The sequence below is a fragment of the Astatotilapia calliptera genome, chromosome 12, assembly GCF_964374335.1.
Source record: "Astatotilapia calliptera chromosome 12, fAstCal68.1, whole genome shotgun sequence".
Classification (NCBI taxonomy): Eukaryota; Metazoa; Chordata; class Actinopteri; order Cichliformes; family Cichlidae; genus Astatotilapia; species Astatotilapia calliptera.
In genome coordinates this window covers 2,450,846-2,474,633 of record NC_137433.1, presented here as the reverse complement: position 1 = coordinate 2,474,633, position 23,788 = coordinate 2,450,846, and the positions used below count along the sequence as shown (strand labels likewise).

Below are 23,788 nucleotides of genomic sequence, written 5' to 3'. Positions count from 1 at the left end.
GATGACGGATGATGCACACTACGCGCCTGGCTGAACACAGAGTGCGCACCAACATCCAGCCATCCATACATCCACACGCACAGGCTCACGCATACTGTACGTGTTCTGTGCAAAGTGGAAATGGAGCTGAAATAGGCGCAGCGCTCTGGAATGCCCGCAGCACCTCCCGCTTTGGATTTCTAAATTTATTGCGCACAAACTGACGCACGAGAGAAAATGTGGAGCTATACGAAGCTGCTGGCCTGTCTGCTGATTCTGTGTAAAAATGCGTCCTCACAGAGCAAGGTAAGAACAGACCACTTTACTTTGTGGGACTTTTCTGCGCGTTTTCAAATCAAACTCTAACAGCGCTCACTCATGCGCACCTCTGACTGTGATCCATTTCACGGAGGCTCTCAGACAGACAAATAAGTGGCTCCGAACACCTCCCTCGAGCCGGGGCTTTAAATTTCCTGTCTAAGGTGCAGATGGTTCGGGTTCTGTGTCATTGTTTGTGACTCGAGGTAATCCTCCCAATGAGGGCTTTTGTGCGACAACAGTAACCATAGGTGCCTGTAATGACACCTCCAGTGCGCTCAGGACTGTGGCAGCAGAGTGTGGGAGAGATGGCACTCAGTGAGGGAACGGTAATATCTGGCTGCCGTGTTTGTACAGCTGCTGGACTACAGTAAGCCCTCACTCTCCCTCAGCTTAATCCAGCTATACACACACACACACACACACACACACACACACACACACACACACACACACACACACACACACACACACACACACACCTGCCAGAAGATATAGCATATGTTCAATATGCCTGTGGACCAGAGGCTAGATTGTCTGTGTGTGTGTGTGTGAGAGAGACTGTCAACAATCGTCTGCTGCTGATTCTATCAGGGTGGCCCCTTTAGCACCAGTGTAGGTCAGTGAAGAGTAAAACCCATTATTAGTACAAGTGGTACATGCATAGCAGCAGTTCAGGGTGTAACACTGGGAGTAGCAGTACTGGCAACACTTTCCTGAGTTCCAGTGAAGAGGAGTGATAATGTTGCCATCAGTGCTTTCAACTTTGTGTCCCTTTGCACCATTTCAATACACAAAGTCAGAACATAAACATGTTTTTCTTCCCAGCTGACCGAAGAACTCGTCTAACATTTGAAGCATAACGTCTGAATCTTTCATGTTGACCTTAAAGCTGAAGAAATGCCTGCAACTCGATGAGTGGAAACTCCAAAGCAGCGGACTCATTTTGGAACTTTCAACAGTACATATAGGTGGAATAAGCAGGTGTCTGTTTACTTGTGGCAAAATGTATAAATTAGGTAACAGCTGATACAACCCACAGTACTTGGTGAAAAGTCAGTAACCAATGAGCAATCACTGGGGCTGAAAAACAGCCAATAAGGAAGAGCACAAACCCGCTGCTCCTCTAATGGACTTGAGTTTAGTTCCAAAAGTAAGCCAGTCCCCATAGACTACCAGAACTGACCACATGAACACGTCTGACGCCTGGGACATTTCTCACTTTTTTAATACAAAGGCTCAAAGTTAGGGAAATTGTCACTTTGATAGAGAGGTGTGTCAACAGGCATCTGTAGGTGAACGCTGCTAAATCTTACTTTGGATCATTTCAGTCACTCCGCCAGTCTTCTCTCGTATGTTTGTGCTTTGGAGCATTTTAATGGAACTGACCATCCAACAAGTCTGTGCTTCAGTTTTAGTGAATGAAATTCTGGTATTTTATTAGTCCCCTGCATCTAAATATTGGAATTTCTGGCTTGGAAAAAAAATGTCCCGAGGCTTGTTCAGAAAACATTTTAAAAAATGTTGGTGTTGAGGCTTTAAAATGTGTTGTCCACTTATGATAAACATTTAAGATAAGATCGACTGGATGTAACAGTGGAACTGGTCGCTGTAGTGCTGTGACATTACACTGGCTTTTGAACTTCCTTCTTCACCTCCTCCAAACCTGGAGTTTTTGTGGCCGTGGCTCTTTGTAGCCAGAAATGTGAATGGATTACTAAGTTATCAGCTAACACTAGAACACTTAGGCAAGGCAAGGCAAGTTTATTTGTATAGCACAATTCAACAACAAGGTGATTCAAAGTGCTTTACAGAGACATTAGAAACAAGAACAAATAAAAAGCATGATTTAAAATTGAATAAAACAAGCAAATAAACTAACTAACTAATTAACAAACAAACAAACAACAGTATATAAAATCAAAACAGATAAAATCAGAACAGTAGATAAAATCAGTAGTTAAATGTAAGTTTTGAAATTTAAGCTTAAAGTGTGGATTTGGTGCTTTATTCAAATGCAGCTGAGAACAGGTGAGTCTTCAACCTGGATTTAAATAAACTGAGTGTTTCAGCTGATCTGAGGCTTTCTGGGAGTTTGTTCCACTTAATTAACAAGATTCATTTATAGACTGTGTGAGTACCTCAGACATGCTCAGATACCTACTAATAAGTGCTAAAATACACAAAATAGTGTGTGAGTCCAACCCCCAAATAGGTGGGGTTAGTTTTACAGGCGATTTACAGACGTTGCACTATTTCCTTAACACAGGTGCAGTCAGTTCATTCCAATATCAAGCACAAGCAAGACATGCTGTTTTATGGTGCAATTAGCAGTAAATTCTGTGATGCAAATGTTAATAAATGAGACTGCATACTTGATTTAAATATTCCCCTCTCTATATTTTGCCCCTTGAGAAAGGAACTCCTGGAAATATATATGCAACGGGGTCAGGCACATATATAGAAGTTCCCACCTCTTCCTCTTCCTCTTGTAACTTCACTCTGTTTGTTAATACTGAACTTTTTTTGTTCTCCCCCCCCCCCCCCCCAAAAAAAAAAAAAACCCAGTTTGCGCTGGTCTGACCAGTGCCTTTCTGTGTGGAACTTGAATGTCCACCCAATGTTTGCACGGTCCTAAAAACTGATAGGTGGAAGAGAATGGATGGATGCACTCTGCCTCAAGTGGTCACTTTAGGAATTGCAGGTTTTTTTTAGCATCGCCTTGATTTTTGTAGCACTTATTTTTATGATTTATCCTCTAAGTAAGGTTATTAAATTGTAAGTGCACTGATTCTTATATAGCAATATGCATCCATTCATACAAGCACTGTTTCTGTGCTTTCTAACATTCACACTATGATGGATGCATCGGGGAGAAACTTGGTATCTTGCCCAAGGATATTTGGCATGCACATTTGGGCAGCTAAGTACTGAACCAGCAACGTTGTGATTAGTACATGACCTGCTCTACCACCTGAGCTACAGCCGTCCCCTACTGCTCAACAATTCTACATCAAAAGTAGAAAATGATAAAGATTTTTATGACATCTACACAAACAATTTGATGCCATTTATTTATTATTTTAGCTCTATATCAGTATGAAGTCATGCCTCGTTCATTGTGCAGCAGCAGTGTCATAGCTGACTCCTTGTTACTGTAGTCAGACTGGTGCTTTCAGTAAGAGCAGTGAGGGCACCGGAGGGTGGCGTGGGAACCGGCATATGCACCTGCGTTTTATTTTGGTTGTAAACAAACCTGAGGACAATCAGGACAAGGTCAACTAGGGGGTAGGGAGGAATAAAGAGCAGCATGGGGTGCTGAGTCTGCCTCAGCAAGACAGTCTGTGCCATTTAGGCAGTGTCAGAGCCTGGGCACGATTAAATATTTATGGACTTGCAGGTGCTGCAGTTTGCCTTGTAGTCTTCAATGTGCCTGAAATGACATTTCTTTCATGCTGTCTTATGCCAACACAACTTCGTTTAATTGGGGGTGTCACATGGAGGTTGATGAAGAGTCAACATTATCAGTCTGCAGACAGTCAAGTCTCTGTTTGTGGTTAAAACAAAGCTGTGGGAAATGAGAGACTCGTGTGTCTGTCACACTGAGGCTGAAGAAAACCTATTCTCCCCCCGACTGGTTCATCCTCTGCAGCTCTGTACATTACGGGAATTTGACTAAGATGTGATTTTGCTTGGTACACATGGTTCTCTTATTATTGCCCCTTTTCTTAAAGATAAATTAAATAGTTTCATATGTTTAAACATTACAAGGGTTAGACCCTTTTCACCCTGTGTGCAGCTCAATTTGTAATTGAGAGGATTCAAAGAAAAATGTTTCCGATTTATTTCACTATCTGCAAATTCTCCTACTGAAGAAAATAGTAAAGTGTTGTTCATGAAGTCGTCACCCAGTGAGCATACTCTGACTCTGATACTGACCAAATAATCTCAGTATTTTAATCCGTAGACCTGAAACTAGAGATTGAGCTCACTGAGAGCAAGATAACCGATGGTCATTTTCCCGTAGACGTCTTTAATAGCAGAACCCTTCCTGAAACCAGAGAGTCACCACCTGCTGGTGGTAAAACAATCCAAGTTAAAGGCTCCTTGCTTTTCAGACCCAGAAGCTGCATCCATCCTACAGTTAGTCGTCTGGACACCTACAGCAGGAAGTAGCTGACTTTTTTGCACTTTTGGTTCCCTCACCTGGAACATAAAGTCCACGTTTAAACTGTGAAACTTTTAGGACTAGAAAAGTTGTTGAGAACCTTCAACTTAATGACACTGAACACAGGAGGTCAGCAGGGGTTAAAGTCATGTGACTTCGGTGTTGCTCTTTTCACTGTTGTGTCAGTGCAGTTTTCCTTAAATTATTTATAGAAGAGATGCCAAGTATTAACAAATAGTAGTACTGGTTTTGTTGAGGAATGGCCCAATCCAGCTTTCTCCGATTCCGATCCAATAACGACACCTTTGCTGTCGATGCCCAGTACTGATCTGATATCAGTGTTTAATCATCTGTACATGTAAGAAATGAACACAAATATATGAATATATGAATTGCAATTTATTAGTGAGATAAATGAAAACAGGCACACAATAAAGGAAGGGAAAAATAAATCATTCATAATACATTTGCACTGGTTTTATTTCACATCAAAGCAGAGTTACAGGCTACAGTTGCAGCTGTTTCTCCTGTTTCAGCTAAAGTGAAATAACATTTAATCACATTGACAACTACGTAAGTATGTTAAAAGCTTACCAACAAGTTTTGCACCGTATCAATAGTCTGACTTTTTAGATAAGCTAAAAGTAATCCGTGGTTATGCTTGGATCTTTTTATTTTAGCACACTTTAACTACAGTTTGCTGACAAGTCAAAAACTTTCACAAACACACAAACAGAAGATGTTGATGTTGCAGCGTGAAATACCTGTAAACTACTGTTAGCTTCCTCTATGCTACATTAGCTCTGCTGTTAGCTCTGCTGTTAGCTCTGCTGTTAGCTCTGCTGTTAGCTCTGCTGTTGCATTGCAGAATAAAGACAAAAGAATATAAAACTGATTCATTGTCCTCATCATTATCTAATCAAACTTCTTGGGTCAGTATCAGACTGATATCTCATTTAGATATCAGATCTGCAAGTCTCTAGGTTTTTAGCGAAGCACGGTCATGGCTAGGTAGCTAAGCTAACTAGTGGCTAATTCTAAGTTGTCATTTAAAGTTGAGTTCCTTAATGCTAGACATACTTGACCGTATTTACTTTGTTGAAGAACTGTGTGGAAACCTGTTCACTGTGAGGAAACGCTGCTAAACCAAGCGCACAGGTTACAATATAGCTTTACTTCCATGTAAAGGTCAGAATTTGTGGGAATATTATGTTCAAGTAAAAATAGCATTCACATTGATATCACCAAAGCATTGCATTTGTTTTTCACGGTTGAATCAGTTTGTTGAATAAATGGCTTTAAAATGGAGTAGAGGATCTGTGTCACTGAACACTGAAGGAATTTGCAGCTCTTAATGGCTCCAATAAACATCTGGGGTGAGAAATCATCTGGAGAAAAGGCTTTGGCAACAGCAATCATTCCACTCATGGTTGAAGTCACAAAGCAGACACTAATAATTAGGGAAGTGTGTCTTTGTACTTGAAGTTATTACGATAGTGCCACAATGACAGATTGATTTGCATCTGTGAGATTTCAGCGGATTTGCACCCTTAAAAACCGACAAAATAATTATGTGTCATAAAAACATGTGTTTAGTACTTTTCGGAGCTTTTGTAAAATGACTGTGGCTAAAATGAAACTCATGAAGGTGTATATGTCTTTGAGTAGAGACTGAAAGCTTTAAGTGTTATTTGCTCAGATACACAGATCCAGCAGGAATGTAGATGTGTACCCCTAAAAGCTGCGAGTGCTTGATACACTTTGTGCTGAGCTAATTAACATCCGCACGCTAATGCTGGTAGTTTTGTCTGAACCAGCGACTTCAAGGTTCATCTCCAGACTGAAGGCTTTAATAAAGATACCAGGTTAATTTTTGTATTGGCACTGTGTGTCTTCAGTACTGCTAATTAGATTAAAAATCAGGTCAGAGTGGAACATGGATCACACTTTGGCGCTCGAGTACCCTTGAAAGGAGATGATGAGGATTTTAAAGGCGTAGTTCTTGCTATAAATCTTGAAGGGTTAGAACTCAGGGTGCCCTCTCTGGGCATTTGTGGGAAAATGACAGACAGAGTGCTGATGTTTGGGTTTGCGGGAGGATGAAAGATGCAGCTGAACATACTGTACCTGCCATGCCTGCCTTCTTCACTACACAGTTGTCCCAGTGATTAGCAGCTGGCAGATCTCTAAAAGGGGAGGATATCCTTGTTTGTACGGGCACAGCTGCAGATACAACAGGCCGGTGCTCCCGAAACACTGGCTAATGAATGCGGCGGCCTTTTGTGTAGCACGTTGTGTGTTTTAAACAATCCTGAGCACAATTGGGGTTTCGCTTCATCACTGTCAGGGCACGTTAGCTGTTAACGGCTGCAGCAGTTGATCTAATAGAGCTCCTTGCAGTGTGCAGGCTCTTTTCCTCCCATCGTGCAGACGTGAGTTCACATTTGAGCCGTGTTCTTTTTGACCTGAAACTTGACTGCACTTGATAGGTCAAGGCCAAAGACTCAGAGCTCAAAGCATGCGTTAAATGCGCTGTACTCTTAATTATTAGCACTGCTAATTGTGTTGGCTGTTCCCATGCTGATAGGTCAGCTTGGCATGGGATGCTGGATGGTCAGTTAGGCATATAGGCTCATCTGATTTGACAGATGGAGGAAGCAGCTGCTCTGACCGGCAGAGGGATTCAGATTGTTCACAATAGGTGCCACAAAAAAGCCCACAAGATAATGACTCAGTCCTTCTTGACTTTAAACCAGGCACCAAAGTCAATCTTGCTGGAATTTCTCCACCTTAAAGCTGATGTTGCTATGCAGCGGTTGGTGTTAAGCTGGGGTTGAACAATGCAGCTCAGCGGGGCCATAGGCAGAGCCCCTGCTAAAGAAGTTTAATCTGCTAATCCGTTCTATTTTCATGTGGGTGTGTGATTTGTCAGGCTGCTGCCTTTACACTTGACATGGGTCAGGATTACCTGGGCTCTGCACACAGGAGTCCTGCCCCATATCAAGACCCCCTCCCAGTATGTGTACTGTAGAGTAGGGGAAATCATCCACTCCCCAAAACGAAACACCCTCTACACCTTTCCCATCACTCGGCCTGCATTCCTTCACTAATGAGCCCCCCCACCACCACCTTTACCACTAACCCTCTTTGCCATCACTAAGCCTGCGGCTGCACTACAAAAAGACTTCAAAAGCTGTGCTTTGACCAGGACAAACAGTCACAAATTCATTAATATACCATCGACCAAAACATAAAAAATACGTGAGATTTTATGTAAATAGTCGACTTGCTGTGTTTTATATTGTAGCAAGGTCCAGAATAATCAGTGGAGAAAGTTAAATATTTACTAATACCTCACAGTCTCATTTGCATGTAAAGATGAGGAAACGTGCAGGTTATTTTCATGTGGTCAGCCTGCTGATTCCTGCAGTCCGAACATGAAAGTCCATCAAAGTAGAACCAGGAGTCTTTCTCAGTGACCTGCAGCCAGTCAGATGCAAATAATGGAAACGCTGACAAATGAATACATGAACTGTTTTCCTCTGACCAAACCAGTAATCGTCTGTATTCACATTAAACATGTTAGCTTTAGAGAGAGAGACACATCTACACAGACAACATGAACATCATATTGAGCCATCCGCACAAGTGATTGTACAGGCAGCAGGCTGTCGAGTATGTCAGTAACACATTGTGATATATTGTGTCGCCTTTTTTAAACTGCAAAAGGTGAATTTCATCAGTATCTGGGGTTTTTTCAGCTAATTTTAATCTGGGACCGTGAAGCAGACAGACTCTAGACAGCGCTGTCATTCAAACCTTTCACAGATGTCCAGCTTAACTGCGTCCAACTGATGCTAACCCTCACAAGTGTGCAGCAGTCCGTGAGATGACGAGCTGTTACAGTCACATATGGATCCACGGCCTGTGACACCTCACACTTAATGCAACAAATTCTGCTGAATTCGACTGAACGTTTACCTGGATCCAACTTTGTGAAAAAATGTCACATTAGCAAAATAAAGCTTCTCACATCTGGGGTCCAGTTGATTTGTGTCTAGTGTTATTAGTGTTTTGCCATTGAGTTGATTTAGCTCTCTTAGCTAATGTTATCTGAGGACGGCGGTGCATGAGATAAGCCGTGTTGTGACAATTCCAGTAGTCCATAAAACATCAGCATTACGCCTACACAATATAAACAGTTATGAGGTGGCTTTTGTCACATTTACAGACAAAGTAAATGTATCATAGTATAAGTCTTTGACTTACAGCTAGCTGCTGGATGTTGCATCGTGTACAACAACAAACTGATCAGGTCAGAGAGTAACTTTCCAAGCGTGCAGGTGCAACACTTTGAACACTTTAAAGACTTTCTGTGAATGTGTTTTTCAAAGATCGAAGCTTAGAAAAGAGACACTAAACTCAAAGATGTTGGCTCGTGAGGTCGGAGGATCAAATCCTCCCTCCAAGCTCAGTCATGTGAGGGCTGAACCACAGCTCATTAATGAAGAATCTCAGCAAAGTGATCCCACATGTGCACCTGTCCTGTGATTTATCGCAGACCCTAAATCTCTCTAGGGAGGGATGACAGGCGGGACCTCCTCCAACACATGGTCCCAGCAGTAATAACTTTGAATTATGGTCTGAAAAAACAATTCTGCAGAGTGAGAAACACTTTTTTAACCACAGCGAGAAAACAATTATTCGAATTTAGACGTGAAAATGCTGCAATTCATTCATTCTGCTAGTAATAAAGACGCAGATCGTAACAGTTGTCATGCATCAGCTAACAGCTTGCAGTGTGCTGTACATGTATCGCTACAGTGCCATCGATTAATTAGAAGTTAAGAGGACTCAATGCTACATACATACCTAGCTAACTTAAATAAGGTAAAATGATGAGCCTTTGCTTACTGTCATGTGCTTTAAAATTAAATGTGGGGAGTCTTGGACTTTGTGTCATTTTTATATGTTTTACCGATAGCTAAACTCAGTAGCACAAAGCTGTAAATCTGAGCGAATTAGCTGATGTAATCTGACAGCTCGCAGTCCCTCTGTGTTTGCAGGCAATCTGGTGTTAACGGACATTAAGCAGAATGACAACAACAAAGCAGCAATAATGGCATTACTGAACACTGTGGAGAACTTTCTTAGTGCAACAACTGAGTGTAAAGGTTTCAGTGTGAGAGCTCAGACTGCCAAGTCACCATCACCACCTGAATGTTTAATCAAATATCCAGTAAATCTGAAGGTGAACTCCAGTGTGAAAGGTTTCTCACCTCGTGTCAGCTTGCACAGCCTCAGGTTGAAAATGTCTGCTCTGGCTGCTGTATTTTGCTTCTTGTTTTTTAAGTAAGCCAAGGCCTGCCAGAGGCATTGGCATCATGCTTGGCAGCAGCAAGCCAGCTGGTGATGAAGCCGAATGATTTGTGTTTGTCTCAGAAGGCTTCCTGTGAGTCACAGCCGTTAAAACTCCAGAGAAGGGAAACACGCTGTTATTTTTCAAGATCAGTTTCCTTCCCTTCCTTTTGTTTCCCTGTATTAAAAAAAACATTTGTTACTCATTAAAATCCAGCAGGGATTAGACTGGATGACTGGAAAAGCTGTGGATTCCCTGGTAGAGGAAGGAACAGTAACACGCAACATTTAAAATTCAATTCAGTTTTATTTACACAGCACTAAATCACAACAACAGTCGCCTCAAGACGCTTTATATTGTAAGGTAAACCCTACAATAACACACACAGAGAAATCCCAACAACAACGTAACAACAACATCATATGACCCCCTATGAGCAGCACTTTGGCGACAGTGGGAAGGAAAAACTCCCTTTTAACAGGAAGAAACCTCCAGCAGAACCAGGCTCAGGGAGGGGCGGGGCCATCTGCTGTGATTGGTTGGGGTGAGAGAAGGAAGACAGGATAAAGACATGCTGTGGAAGAGAGACAGAGGTTAATAACAGATATGATTCAATGCAGCAGCCTACACCTATTGCAGCATAACTAAGGGAGGATTCAGGGTCACCTGGTCCAGCCCTAACTATATGCTTTAGCAAACAGGAAAGTTTGAAGCCTAATCTTGAAAGTAGAGATAGTGTCTGTCTCCTGAATCCAAAAAAGGGTGGTAGATAACAGTACCATCCAGGTCAGTAATGCAGAAGCAGCTCGCTCAAGACAGGATTAGAGATGTTTTCCACTTCGTGTATGTAAAGTACCTAATGACATATATGACACAACGCCACAGAAAATGACTCTCTTTCTTTGGCTTTGAAAAGGACATATATCACATTGTTTCTTTCAGATTTTCGGAGAGACCGAGCCTGTTCGCATGACGTCAGAAGGTTCAGACTGCCGCTGTAAGTGCATCATGCGCCCTCTGAGCAAGGATGCATGTCTGCGCTTGAAGAGTGGCAGTGTACGTGTGGAGGACTTCTACACAGTGGAGACGGTCAGCTCTGGATCAGACTGTAAGTGCTCGTGCACAGCCCCGCCATCTTCCCTCAACCCCTGTGAGAACGAGTGGAAGATGGAGAAGCTGAAGAAACAGGCCCCGGAGTTATTAAAGGTGAGATCATGCAGCATACAGTCACCGTGATTATTAGAGTCACAGCATGTGTTTGTGCAAAAACACAGTTTTCTTTAGCCTGTTTTCCCCCCACTAGGAGTCAGGAAATTCAGACACTGAAATTCCTGTTAAGTTTTGATGAAGTCATGAAGAAAGTAAATGTAATCAATGTCATTTTACAGAAAACAAAATAGCATTTATTTCAGTTATTTCAGTTTGTTTAGTTCGCAAAATGTAAAAGCAAAGCAATAACAACCATCTCTGCACAGAATCGGACAAGCAGAGGAAGCCCACTGTACCACATGAACCTAAAGGCCACTCTGACATCTCCGGCTCCACTTGGAAGAATGAATTAACCTAATATGATTGCACTTAGGAGTAGAGCACAAACATAAAGCACTGAGATGGATGAGAGCACTCAGGCAGAGTGATAGTAAATGCCTTTGGAGGGCACTTCAGCGATTACTGTGGTCAAACAGAAGCACATAAAGCTGTCAGCTGTGTCACGAGGAGACGATGATTAATGACGTTTCTTCTCCTTTTATCGTATGAACGAACAGCTCCAAGCTATGGTGGACCTCCTCGAGGGAACGCTTTACAGCATGGATCTTTTAAAAGTCCACTCCTACATCAATAAGGTGGTGTCTCAGATGAACACCCTGGAAGAGGTAGGCAAAACCCACACTGACATATTTATAATCAAAGTCTCGGTCAGGATGCACGGGCTTGGGAATTTTGAGGATTTTGTGATTTTTTTTTCTTTTTTAATCTCATGGACAGAGAAATGTGACACTAATGATCGTGTGTTGTAGACAATCAAGACAAACCTTACACGTGAGAATGAATTCGTCCGGGACAGCATGTTGAGCCTCACCAACCAGTTTAAGAGATACGAGAACTATTCCAACATTATGATGAGCATCAAGAAGGAGATCTCCAGCCTCAGCCTGCAGCTGCTGCAGAAAGACTCAGCTGAGAGCAAAGCACAGGTTAGGAACACAGTCTAAGCTTTCAGTGTGTCTTTGTGCTGCTGCCAGGACGGGTATGTGACAGACTTTAAAAACAGTACTGTGTGTTATTAGTTAAATCACAAAACTATTAAATTAAATTAAACTCAACACATGCCCGTAGTTATGTCCTTGTCAGTTCGGAGTTCTCTGGCATTACAAACTTGGATTAGCTACAATATTGGTCATAATCCAAACAAAACAAACAGTTTGGAATCTTTGTTGCGTCACATTTGTATTATTGTACTTTTACTGCTTCTGAGTGACCATGTTCAAGAAAACATTGCTGAGAAAATATTGTGCATCATTTTTAAAGGAATTTATGGGTCTCCTCAGGGGACGTTTGCTGAAACAACACTTTAACTAGAAGCTGAAGGACGTGTGTGAATACTGCATGTAAAAGAGTTGCAAAATGTAACCACTGTTATCAGGAAGTACCAGTCAAAAGTTTGGACATCATTTTACTACTTTCTACATTGTAGATACAAACTTAAGATATCAAATATATGAAGCAAGATATGTGGAATTATGTAGCAAAGAATAAATTGATAATATATAACTATAAATGTCTTATAGTTGAGATTCCTCAAAGTAGCCATCCTTTGCCTTGTTTCCATGTTTGCCTGTGTGAATCAGGCCTTCATGGTCAAATAGCTGCTAAGAAACCACGACTAAGGAAAAGCAACAAGCAGAAGATTTGTTTGGACCAAGAAACACAAAAATGGACATTAGACCAGTGGACATCTGTGCTTTGGCCTATAAGTCCAAATTTGAGCTCTTTGGTTCCGCCCACCGTGTCTTACTGTGGCACAGAAAAGCTGAACGATGGTCTCTACAAGCACGGTTCCCACTGTGAAGCATGGAGGTGGAGGAGTGATGGTGTGGGGGGCTTTGCTGGTGACACCGTTGGGGATTTATTCCAAATTGAGCGCACACTGAACCAGCATGGCTACCACAGCATCCTGCAGCCACACGCCGTCCTCTGGTTTCTTTTAGTTGGACCATCATTTATTTCTCAACAGGACAACGACCCCAAACACACCAGGCTGTGTAAGGGCTATTTGACCAAGGAGAGCGATGGAGGCCTGACCTCCACTGTCACCTGACCTAAACCCAATGTATCTCTGGGAACTCCTTCAAGACTGTTGTTAAACCATTTCAGGTGACGACCTCATGAAGCTCATCAAGAGAGCCAAGAGTGAGCAAAGCAGGAATCAAACGGCGGCTATTTTAAAGAATCTTAAATATAAAACATTTTTCATATTTCATAGTGTTGATGGCTTCAGTGAGAAAAACAATAAATGAGATGGTGTCCAAACGTTTGACTGTACGAGAGAAAGAGAGAGATACAAACATAGAGATACATTAATATGGAGGAAAAGAAGGATGTAGTAAACCTCTGAAAGAAGAGCAGTAAGATTAGTCATCAGTTATATTACGTTTACTATCATTACACCTGAAGGGTGAACTAATCAGCCACGTATAAAACACACAGGCCACTATTACTAATATCCTGACATAATGTGAATTTCTTTCCAGGCTACAAAAACCAAGGAGGCTGTAAAAATACCCAACAAAAAGAGCCCTGCTGTTAAACCTCCTCCCAAACCTCCCAAAGAAAAGGTTGTCAAGCCCAAGAAAGAGGTCATTAAACACGGGAAACTGGTAAAGCCTGATCCTACAGTCAAAACCAAGGTGGTCGGCCACCAGCCTGGCGTGGTGAGGGGCATCACGTACTACAAGGCCTCCAAAGCTGACGAGGACGAGCACAGAGGAGGTGAGGGTTTTGGTTCTCTGTACACGCTCAGAGTGTAGCGGTGTGTTCGTAGAACGCCGCCCTCCACGAGCTAAAACAAACAGCGTGTTCACACTTTAGCTGAGTTTGCTCTCCCATGTGTGTGCGATCATCTGTGTGTGATCCACTGTGGGTGTTGAAAACGATCCAAATTAGTTTCCTCAGCAATCTAATCTGACCCCACATGATACTTTCCTGGATCAGGATCAGCCTGCAGCCAGAGTCATGGAACCAGAGCGTGTACGAGCTCCATTTGGTTTCAGCAGAAAGCCTTCCTGAGAATCTTTAAATAAGTGCGACATAAGGCTGTAATTGTGTTGCAAACTCTACACTTGAGTTAATAAAACTGGGAATCCATCACTGTGTGGCACATGTGATCCCCATAATGCAAGATTTATTCCGGTGTTGTTTCAAGCAAAGCTGTTCCAGCGAGTGTCCAATTGGATTGCTGGTGCACATTCAGCCAGCAGGAAATCCAAACCTATTAATGACAAAACACATGGAGCTGATGGAATGCTGTCTCAATGCAATGCTGCCATGTCCATGACATGCCTCTGCTTCACTTCTCACAATAACGTGAGGGGACCCTCACCATTGCAGAGAAAACATTTCCTGACTCCTTCCAATCCTCTTTAAGTCTAGTTGAGTGAATAGGTATGCTGCGTTTGCACAGGGCACACGCACATAAGGTTGTCACACTCTGTGTTCTGCCATGTATGAGAATCTGACAGAGCCCACCCGCTCTTGTCAAATCGCTGTTCGGCTACATTTCCATAATCTGCAGCACGGATGCAGGGACCTTTATTCATCCGGGAAAGCTTGATGCTTTTTGTGCGCTCGGCACATTTGGCTACAGTGACACACAGTTTGTGTTAGCACACCTGTCAATCACAGTTTCCTTTAAACGTCACTCTTATCCAAGTGGATAACTTGAGTCACCCACTCTGCAGCTGTTATGGTGGAGGAAACTATCCATAAAGGTCAAAACCAACAAGACGAGCCCGGAGAGAATTTACAGAAGAGCAACTGTGTTTGGCACAACGTTGCATTCAGAGTCGCAATTCTGATTGCAAAAGCTGCCAGTCACGAAAAAAGGTCAAAACCATTTTGTAAACACGTTCAGAGTGTTGTTAAATTTGCCATTTCAACACGGGGGTCTGTGGAGACGGAGTCGCCTTTGGAACCAGCGTCTCGTGACCTTCAGGAGAACCGCAGCTGTTTGCATGAAGGTTTCTCCTCTCAGTGGAACTGGTGTTCAGTGAAGTCTACATCCCTGATTGCAGCCATTCACCAACTCTCTGTGGATGGTACTCACGGTCATTAATCAGTGCTCATTTGCATATTAACTATGAAGCTGACCTCCCGGGACATTGAAACCTTGTAGTAGTTCCAGACTGAGACTGATGTATGGCAATGCTTTTTCTTTAGAACGTGGCATCATGTGCCTTGGCCTTGCATATCTTCATCACCATGTCAAAGCACTTTACAGGCTCTTTTTATGCAGTGCAGTGTGTATCCCATCTGCTTTACAAACACAGATGAAGGCCCCGTCCTCGAACACTTACCCAGCATTCATTTTTTCTGAAGGATTCTGGTAATGTTCTCAGAATATTGTTGCCACTGGTGCCCATAGGCTCCATCTGCTTAGAGCATGTTAAGGTCTCTGCTTATGTAGCACTGCTCCCCACATCTGTCTGTCAGGACCAAAGTCACTGTGTGAGGACCAGAAGGAGACTGAGTACATTTTACTAATGGCAACAGCAGTTTGAATTTATAAGGAAAGAAGCAATACATTTGTTGTTTTTGATGAAGAACTAGAGTGTGTGTATACAGTGTGGATGGGAACTGATAAGAATTCAGCAATTTATATTCCATTATTTCTCACTTATTTTTATTCTTATTTCTCACTTATCACATTATTTATTCCATTTCTTATGGATTCTCTCATCGATTGGGTTCTCACTGGCTTTGCTTTGACAGTCACCACCAAGCAGCACATCAAATACATCACATTTCTGCACATAATTTTCATGCACTGCAGTCAAATGTTTGTGCATTTTACAGATATTTCCCATTGTTGTTGTTATAGGAGTTGGGGTCATTATTCAAAAAAGCATTATGCATTACACATATTACTTAGAACATTTTAATGTAATGACATGAATATAGACATTGTCATTCTCATAATTACCATTTAACAATATAAACTAATAAATGGTAAAAATGGTAAATGGCCTGTATTTATATAGCGCTTTACGAGTCCCTAAGGACCCCAAAGGACTTTACATATCCAGTCATCCACCCATTCACACACAGGTGATGGCAGCTACATTGTAGCCACAGCCACCCTGGGGCGCACTGACTAATAGGCTACAGTCCCAGAATCCAGCACAAACCCCTGTCCTAATGAGGACACACGCATGGTCTTTGGCTGCTCGACTGCTGGGCTGGGGTCAGCTTGGCTAGCTCTTGGCTAGCTTAGTGTTAGCATGCTGTCTGTGTAGGTGCTTGTAAAAGCTGTTAGCAGCATAATGGTGTTGTTTCTGTCATGGATGCAGTTTGCACTTTACCATTGCGCTCTCATCCTTTTCTGCAATAAAAGTAAAAGCATGTCCATATCCACACTGTACACTGTTCCTAATTAAAATCACCTGACTGCAGCACAAGTGCAAGTGGAACCAATAAGCAGATTGATGGGCAGGCAGACTAAGACACACCGTATCAATACCATATGTACCATATAAGTTAATGCTATAACTATGAGCACAGGAAACAGCGCTGGTTACAAAGAGCAAATGTGAAACACTTTCAAAGTAAACGTCGGTGTTTTCACAAACATGTGGCTAACGAGCTATCTACTCTGTGTGGTATTACAGGTAAGGCTGGATCAGGTGACCCTGAATCATCCCCTAGTTAAGCCTCAGGTTGTGGGGGCATTTCATGTGGTCTATTGAGCACACTTTATTACTTCCTACATTTCTCAAACTCCAGCCATTATTTCAAACACCTGTCATAATGTCGTCACTGTGTTTTTGCAGGGGAACATCCGAATAAAAACAAACAAACAAAAAACTATAACAGAATTACTGCAGTTTGAATTAAATTGACATTCTGATCTATTCTTCTCTAGCTCTCACCTTAAATACTGAACTCTCCCTCCTTTTCCACTTCTCTTTTATGAACAGTGTTCTCATCTTTAGCCATGAGAATGTGGATATTGAGAAGAATTTTTCATGGTTATTGGCTTCCCGTCTTTCTAAAGCTTCATCCGGGTGTTCTGGTAGAAATAACATAAACTGAAGGGATCTTTACCAATCACTTTATTTCAAACCGTGATTTTTGGAGTAATTAAAAGCTCTGAGGTGCCCCCTTATGGTCAAATGTATAATAATAACGAAGACATTTAATAATCCTCGATGGATCTATGATGTTTGAAACATTCATTGCCAACTGCAAGATTTTTCATAATATAATAACCCAGAAGTTATCTTTAATTGGCACCTTATCTACTTTAGTATGGGCTTTCTTTGTCTTCACACTGACAACAGTGTGCTAGTATAGTCAAGCATATGTTATTTAATGCTTGATGCTTGGTTTTTGTTTTAGTTAAGCATCAGGATTTTAACGCTCATACAGCATTTAATGAGCTCTACTCTAGAACTTCAGAATAGGCACAACACTCCATCGTACCCAACAAAGAGGACTGAAACAACTGATATGGGTAGTTTTGGTTAAACAGGTAAACAGTTTATTTCATATCCTGTCTCAGACAGCATTATTCAGAATCATTCATACAGAATTTGCCTTTGATGTGAACTTCTGGAGCACTGCAGGCTGTTACATTTGTCCCTTTATCAACGTGCATGTGCCACGATCCATGGTTTAAAAACTCTTGGTAAAACTCAATATACCTACCTAGCCCAAAAGTAACCATCGCCAAAACAACCCAAAAAACTGTTTGTTTACAGCTATAAATAGCTAACGTCTCCTGTCACCACACAGCCTGAGGGATGCCTTTCCTTGTTTTGCAGTCTCACTGGAGTCTTTATTTGCAATGAAAGCTAACTGTGGAGTTTTAGTGTTGGACGTTTTTCACAGCGTCACAGAAGTCACTATATTTAGTTACATAAAGACGAGCAAACAGTGTTAGTGTTGCTTCTTTAATATACAAATGATTCAACTGGAAGTTAGTTATATTAGTTATAGTTGTACTTGTGTGACTTCAAATCAGTTTGTCAGCAGCTAGCTTGCAGAGCAGGTTTAGCACTCTTAAATTTATGTTTGTGTTTTCAGCTACATATTTTTATCCAGTAACATTTTACTCTTTAGACACAAATTAATGCAGTAGCAGACTGAGCCCTGACCAGTTTGGACATGCGGAGAGAATCTCCTGAGGTGTCTGGCACTGGGATATTAGCAGCAAAATATTTTGGTTCTGTGGGTTGAAGGGTGGATTGGGCTTGAACCAGAACAAGTCTGGAAACAAGCCTCGTTCCAACTGTGATCACAGGAGTGTACAGATTTAGATCCGGACACTTTTGCCTCATATTCATGTTCAGTCTACTGCTGGTTGCAGCGTGAGGGGAACACCACGTTCACTCAGAGTTAAATGCAATAATAAAATTAATCCAATAACTTCAACTACTTAAATGTTGTATTAATACAAAGTAAATTACTCAGTATGTAATCTATAGAAGTTTATAAAGGAATGTTTCTGTTCGATCGTGTCACTTCGTGTGCTTCTGCCCTCCATTTCAGACCATTCTGCCAAAACATACACAGTCCATCACGTCACAGAAAACCAGTCTGAGGACAGAGAAGCTGAGCTAGTCCTTGAAACTGTCGAGTCCACTGTGGCTGAACCCACTGAAACCACAGCAGCTCCAACCACTACAACTACAACCACCACCACTACCACCAGCGGCACACCTTCCACCACCTCGGTACCCACTACCGTGTCCACTCAGAGTGCACCAGCATCTGAAAGACCAGCTCCGACTATCATGCTAATGCTCGACAACTCCAATAACAACAGCCGACCCAGTCTCCACAGAGCAGGTGAGTCATGAATCCTCACTGAGCTCAGCATGCTCTGGGTTTCAGGCTTTTGACTCCAGTAACACAGACGATTATAGCAGCAGAAAATTGGGTCATTCTCTCTGCCAACACATGTCTGTGCGTGAAATTGATTTAAGCCCATGGTAATGCAAGTCACTCTCTGCCAGGCGTACACGGTGAATGTTCTGCTTATGTTACTTTCAGGAAAGATCCTCAACTGTGAGGGGACTTTAGCATCGATTGAACTGCCAGAGAAGCAGCACAGTTATGGGCGCAATGAGGGTGCCTGGATGAAGGATCCCCTGGCCAAGGATTCCAAGATCTACGTCACTAACTATTACTATGGCAACAACCTCGTGGAGTTCCGGAACCTGGACAACTTCAAACAAGGTGACAGTACTCTGTACAACACCGCCATCACTTCTATTATGCCTCTGCATCCTCAGCCCATGACTAAGCTAATAACATTTATTGTCCTGCACCTATCCGAGACCCAAAGCCTGGATAAAAAAACAGACAAATAAATTATTACTTTAATCGTGTTCTCACCTTTATGTATGCCTTAATGAGCTTGAGCAGCCACTACAATCAGGGTGAAAATAATTCTTTAGAAATGTAAAGTTAGCCATGTCTTAGTCTGTGCTGCAGTGTTCACGAACAGATACTTTTACTGCGTCTTTTAAATGATGTGATCCCAACAGGTGATCGTGGCTCAAGAGTTGGGTGTTCTTGTAATCGGAAGGTTGCCGGTTCGAGCCCCGGCTTGGACAGTCTCGGTAATTGTGTCCTTGGGCAAGACACTTCACCTACCGCCTACTGGTGATGGCCAGAGGGGCCGATGGCGCGATATGGCAGCCTCACTTCTGTCAGTCTGCCCCAGGGACGCTGTGCCTCCACCAGTGTATGAATGTGAGAGTGAATGAATAGTGGTGTTGTAAAGCGCTTTGAGGGCCCCGAAAAGCGCTATATAAATGCAATCCATTATTAACATACTTGTGTAACTGCTTTAACTAATAGCTGTTTTTTGTTCTAACATTTGTGACACTGATTCATGCTGATAATCCAATGAGCTCTGTGAGATTGATGAGATCTGTGGAATGTAGGCTGCTTGGTTGCTTCATGGCTCCAGTGGGTGGGAAAATCCACTCCTTTTACATCCAAATCAACAGAGGAATTGGATTACACTCTCTAAGAGAGTTAAGATGATCTCCCCTTTTAGGATTTGACTTGTTGATCTAGATGTGGTTGGACAATGGGCTTTCTAAACGCACTTACATGTCAGGCGTCCTGCAGCGTGGTGAGCTCAGAGCTGTGTGCGGATGACTAGGTATCTTGGTGAGTGGCGGTGATGCCTGCTGTTCCTTGACATGTGCTCTGGCCTTTCCTTTGAACTGGGCACAGCAGAGGAGGATTACGTGTATGGCCTCAGGGATGGGCCTAGTGTGTGTGCACATGTGTATGAAGGGGAACGGGGTGGGGGACGCACTGTTTTTGTCCTTCACTGGCCCTCAGTTATCATCATTATCAAAATTAGACATGTGGTTGAAAGGTTAGGATAGCAGTTGGGGAAATTATATATACAGCAGAGGATGTGAAAGCTAATTAGTCACTCCATTGCAACATGAAGATGTATCAGTCGGTTACATCTCTATTTTCTATACATTGTAACATATTTAATGTGTCTTCCAAAATCTCCTGTCCTGGACAATTAAAATGATAATAAAGCATACTATTGTATCTATTAAGTTCATAAATACAGAATCAAAGCTGAATTGGTAAAAAAAGGAATTTGGAATTTATATACTGAGCAACAAAAACTCTTAAAATCATGAAATTAGATGTACTCGTTGTTACTTTAAATATAGACATGACATATGCTAATGCAGCCGAGCTCCAGTGTTAAGTACAACCTCAGGCGCCGGTTTAGCTCAGTGCGTTGAGCGGACGACTACACGCCATGTAGCTGTGAGCAGCCGGCCCGGGTTTGGGTCCGGCCCTTTGCTGCATGTCTGCCCCTGCTCTCCTGTCTTTTCTTCACTGAGTCTATCAAAGCTGAAAAAGGCCAAAAAAAGTACAACTTCTCACCACCAGTGCATCGAGGGTTAGGGTTGAAAAAACCCACCCAATGAAGTCGCTTACTTTCAATATTTCACTGTAGCTTTGGTTAAAAAGTTTTCTATTTGGATGTTCTGTGGAAAAGTCGTATAAAAAGGGCTGGACAGTAACTTAATCCAGACCCTGTGTCTGTCTGGTGAGTTACTAGCAATCTAGTAGATTTTGAGAGGTTGACTAGAAGTAAACATAATCTGTTCTTTATATATATGCAGTGCAGCAGTCTTGAGTTTTTGGACTCGATGCAGGAAAAAGTGCTGCTCATTGGCAAAGGAGACTTAGGACTATGGTTACCTGCTAAATAAGCAAAAGCTAACGTTTGAATCTTCCCGTTTACCTCAGGGCGCTGGAGCAACCTGTTCAAACTGCCTTACAACTGGATAGGCACAGGTCACGTGGTTTACAACGGAGCTTTCTACTATAACCGGGCCTTCACCAAGAACATCATCAAGTACGACCTGAGGATGCGCTACGTGGCAGCGTGGACACAGCTGCACGATGTCGTCTATGAGGACACCACCCCCTGGAAGTGGAGGGGCCACTCCGACATTGATTTTGCAGTGGATGAAAGTGGACTGTGGGTAATCTATCCTTCTGTTGACTATGACTACAATGACCAAGAGGTGATCGTCATCAGTAAACTCGATCCAGGAGACCTGTCCTTAAAAAAGGAGACCACCTACACAACGGGCCTCAAGAGGAACTCTTATGGAAACTGCTTCATCATCTGTGGCGTTTTGTATGCTGTCAATGTGTACAACCAGAAAGAAGGTGAAGTGAGCTATGCTTATGACACCCACACCAACACTGAAGCCATCCCACGTCTGCCCTTTACCAACGAGTACTCCTTCACCACCCAGATTGACTACAACCCAAAGGAAAAGCTTTTGTACGCCTGGGACAATGGCCACCAGGTCACATATCGGGTGAACTTTGTTGACGAGTGAGTGTAGTTAGTTTGCGCTACAGATTTGCTAACAGTAGACTCACCTGCGTGCCACCTAAATGGAAAGAAGATTCTTAGTATTCGACAACCTAGAAGCAGCCATATTGGACTCAACGGGACAAAGGACGAACTTACACCAGCCTTCCAGTACGATGCACGCTATTCAAACAGCAGACCTCAAAGTGTACCAAGAAGCACATCTGCCTCCAACATGTATTGGGATATGACTGTACAATATGTTAATAGCAAGGACAGGGAACAGTGGAAATAATCTCACTAGTTCAGTTAAAGTTGACAAGAAGCTCAGAGATGTTCACTTATCAAATGTCAGCAGGCTGGCAGGCTTTACTCCAGAGAAAGTTTCAAATAGACAGCTTTGTTTGTTTCTTCATCACACAGACACTCAAAATGAGTACATTTTGAAGCAGTGTGCATGTGCTGTGCAAGTCATTCCTCCAGTTTATTGACCGAATTCTCCACTCCTAACTCGATTACACTGTCAAAGGTGGAAGAACATTCCTCTTGTTTTGCATGACTCATATTAACTTTGGCTAAACTTTTGTAAGGCAGTGCCAACCTATTAACCGGTGCTTTTCAACAGTTCAGAATGATAGATCATAATAGATTAGCTTAGCTTTAGTCATAAATGTTTCTTTATAAATCTTAGTATAACTTGCTCTTAAAAGCAGGCGTAGTATTTATGGTGTTATATACTCAGTTACATAAGTCCATTGCGTCTCTTAGAAAACTCCAAGTAATGTCCTGATATTATTCCGGAGGTCATTTTGGCATGTTTTAGAAGCAGGATAGGAACCTGTGGCGGGACATCACAGAGAGGAGGGCCCAGTAACACTTGTAACATAAAGAATAAAATAGTTTGGCCTTCATCGGTGCCACAAGTCCAACCTGGTTAGGTATTAACTTGCTATCTATGGTAATTCACCAGTTAGCCAACAACAGATGTGCTGATGAACTTTACAATGAAAGATCGGCTTCTGCCACCAACATCTCAGCAAGTGTTTGCTATCCAAGATTCCACCACCTGTATGAAAGGGTTGTCAGGCTCCCCCCTTTAGCATTTAACTCAACCAATGAGATTATTTCTGTCTCTACAGTTCTGCTTTTGTGAAATACTTTCTCTTCACTTTGCCATCTTATCCATCCCGAGACCGAGCGCTTTGATCGTGACTCCACTTTGATTGTCGGTCCGACTTCACGGTGCTTCCTGTCTCTTTGATGTTGTTTTGAGGGATGTGTCAAATATGAAAGATAAAACAAATAATGTACACAAAGTTTTTTGTATATATTTTCAGGAGTGTGTTTGACAATAGCATACCGCTTTCTCTTTCCATGGATCTGGTTACATTTCTGTATAAAAGAAATATGAAGCTTTACTCACTTTAATGACAACTCTATGACCACTATTGAGTATTTTTTTATAACAGCGGAAAGGAATAAGTGTGATCAGTCACCATTAGCTGTGCCGTCTTCATTAAAACATGAATGTTTTGTCTTTTGTTTGTTTTGACAACATATACTGAGGATTATAAGCTTTAAAGCTCATGAGGTAACTCTTTATAGAAGATTGTGTTCGTGTTTGCTTCATCTCGGAGCTCTGCAAGTTCAGTCATAACCGTAATGCCATTTGCAGTGATTAGTTCAAGTCTTTATACAGATATGTTATGCAACATGAACATAGCACTTACAACCTGCTGTGTGTGTCTTTGCCATGAAATAAAATTTCCATTATAACCGTTTGTTGTAAACCTCGTAAATCCCTCCACAGCGACCAGTTAAACCCCACGGCAGGACTCGCCCCTCCCTCTGCACCTCCTCTTGA

General features: G+C 42.3%; 1 protein-coding gene across 1 annotated transcript; it reads left to right on the top strand.

Moving 5' to 3' along the window:
* On the top strand, nucleotides 1–22,094 carry olfml2a (olfactomedin-like 2A). The gene is made up of 8 exons (XM_026187912.2): nucleotides 1–285; nucleotides 10,767–11,030; nucleotides 11,591–11,698; nucleotides 11,843–12,019; nucleotides 13,577–13,814; nucleotides 18,591–18,890; nucleotides 19,095–19,280; nucleotides 21,345–22,094. The coding sequence occupies exons 1-8, from the start codon at nucleotides 217–219 to the stop codon at nucleotides 21,947–21,949; spliced, it is 1,947 nt and encodes a 648-aa protein (XP_026043697.1). The 5' UTR covers nucleotides 1–216; the 3' UTR covers nucleotides 21,950–22,094.
* Nucleotides 22,095–23,788: the final 1,694 nt, after the last annotated feature.

What these genes read in the sequence shown, in the direction of transcription:
- olfml2a (XM_026187912.2), top strand. Translation starts at nt 217, where the DNA reads ATGTGGAGCTATACGAAGCTGCTGGCCTGTCTGCTGATTCTGTGTAAA. An exon ending in CGAGGACGAGCACAGAGGAG is followed by an intron (nt 13,815 to 18,590) that starts GTGAGGGTTTTG and finishes CCTCCATTTCAG; the next exon opens with ACCATTCTGCCAAAACATAC. An exon ending in CCTGGACAACTTCAAACAAG is followed by an intron (nt 19,281 to 21,344) that starts GTGACAGTACTC and finishes CGTTTACCTCAG; the next exon opens with GGCGCTGGAGCAACCTGTTC.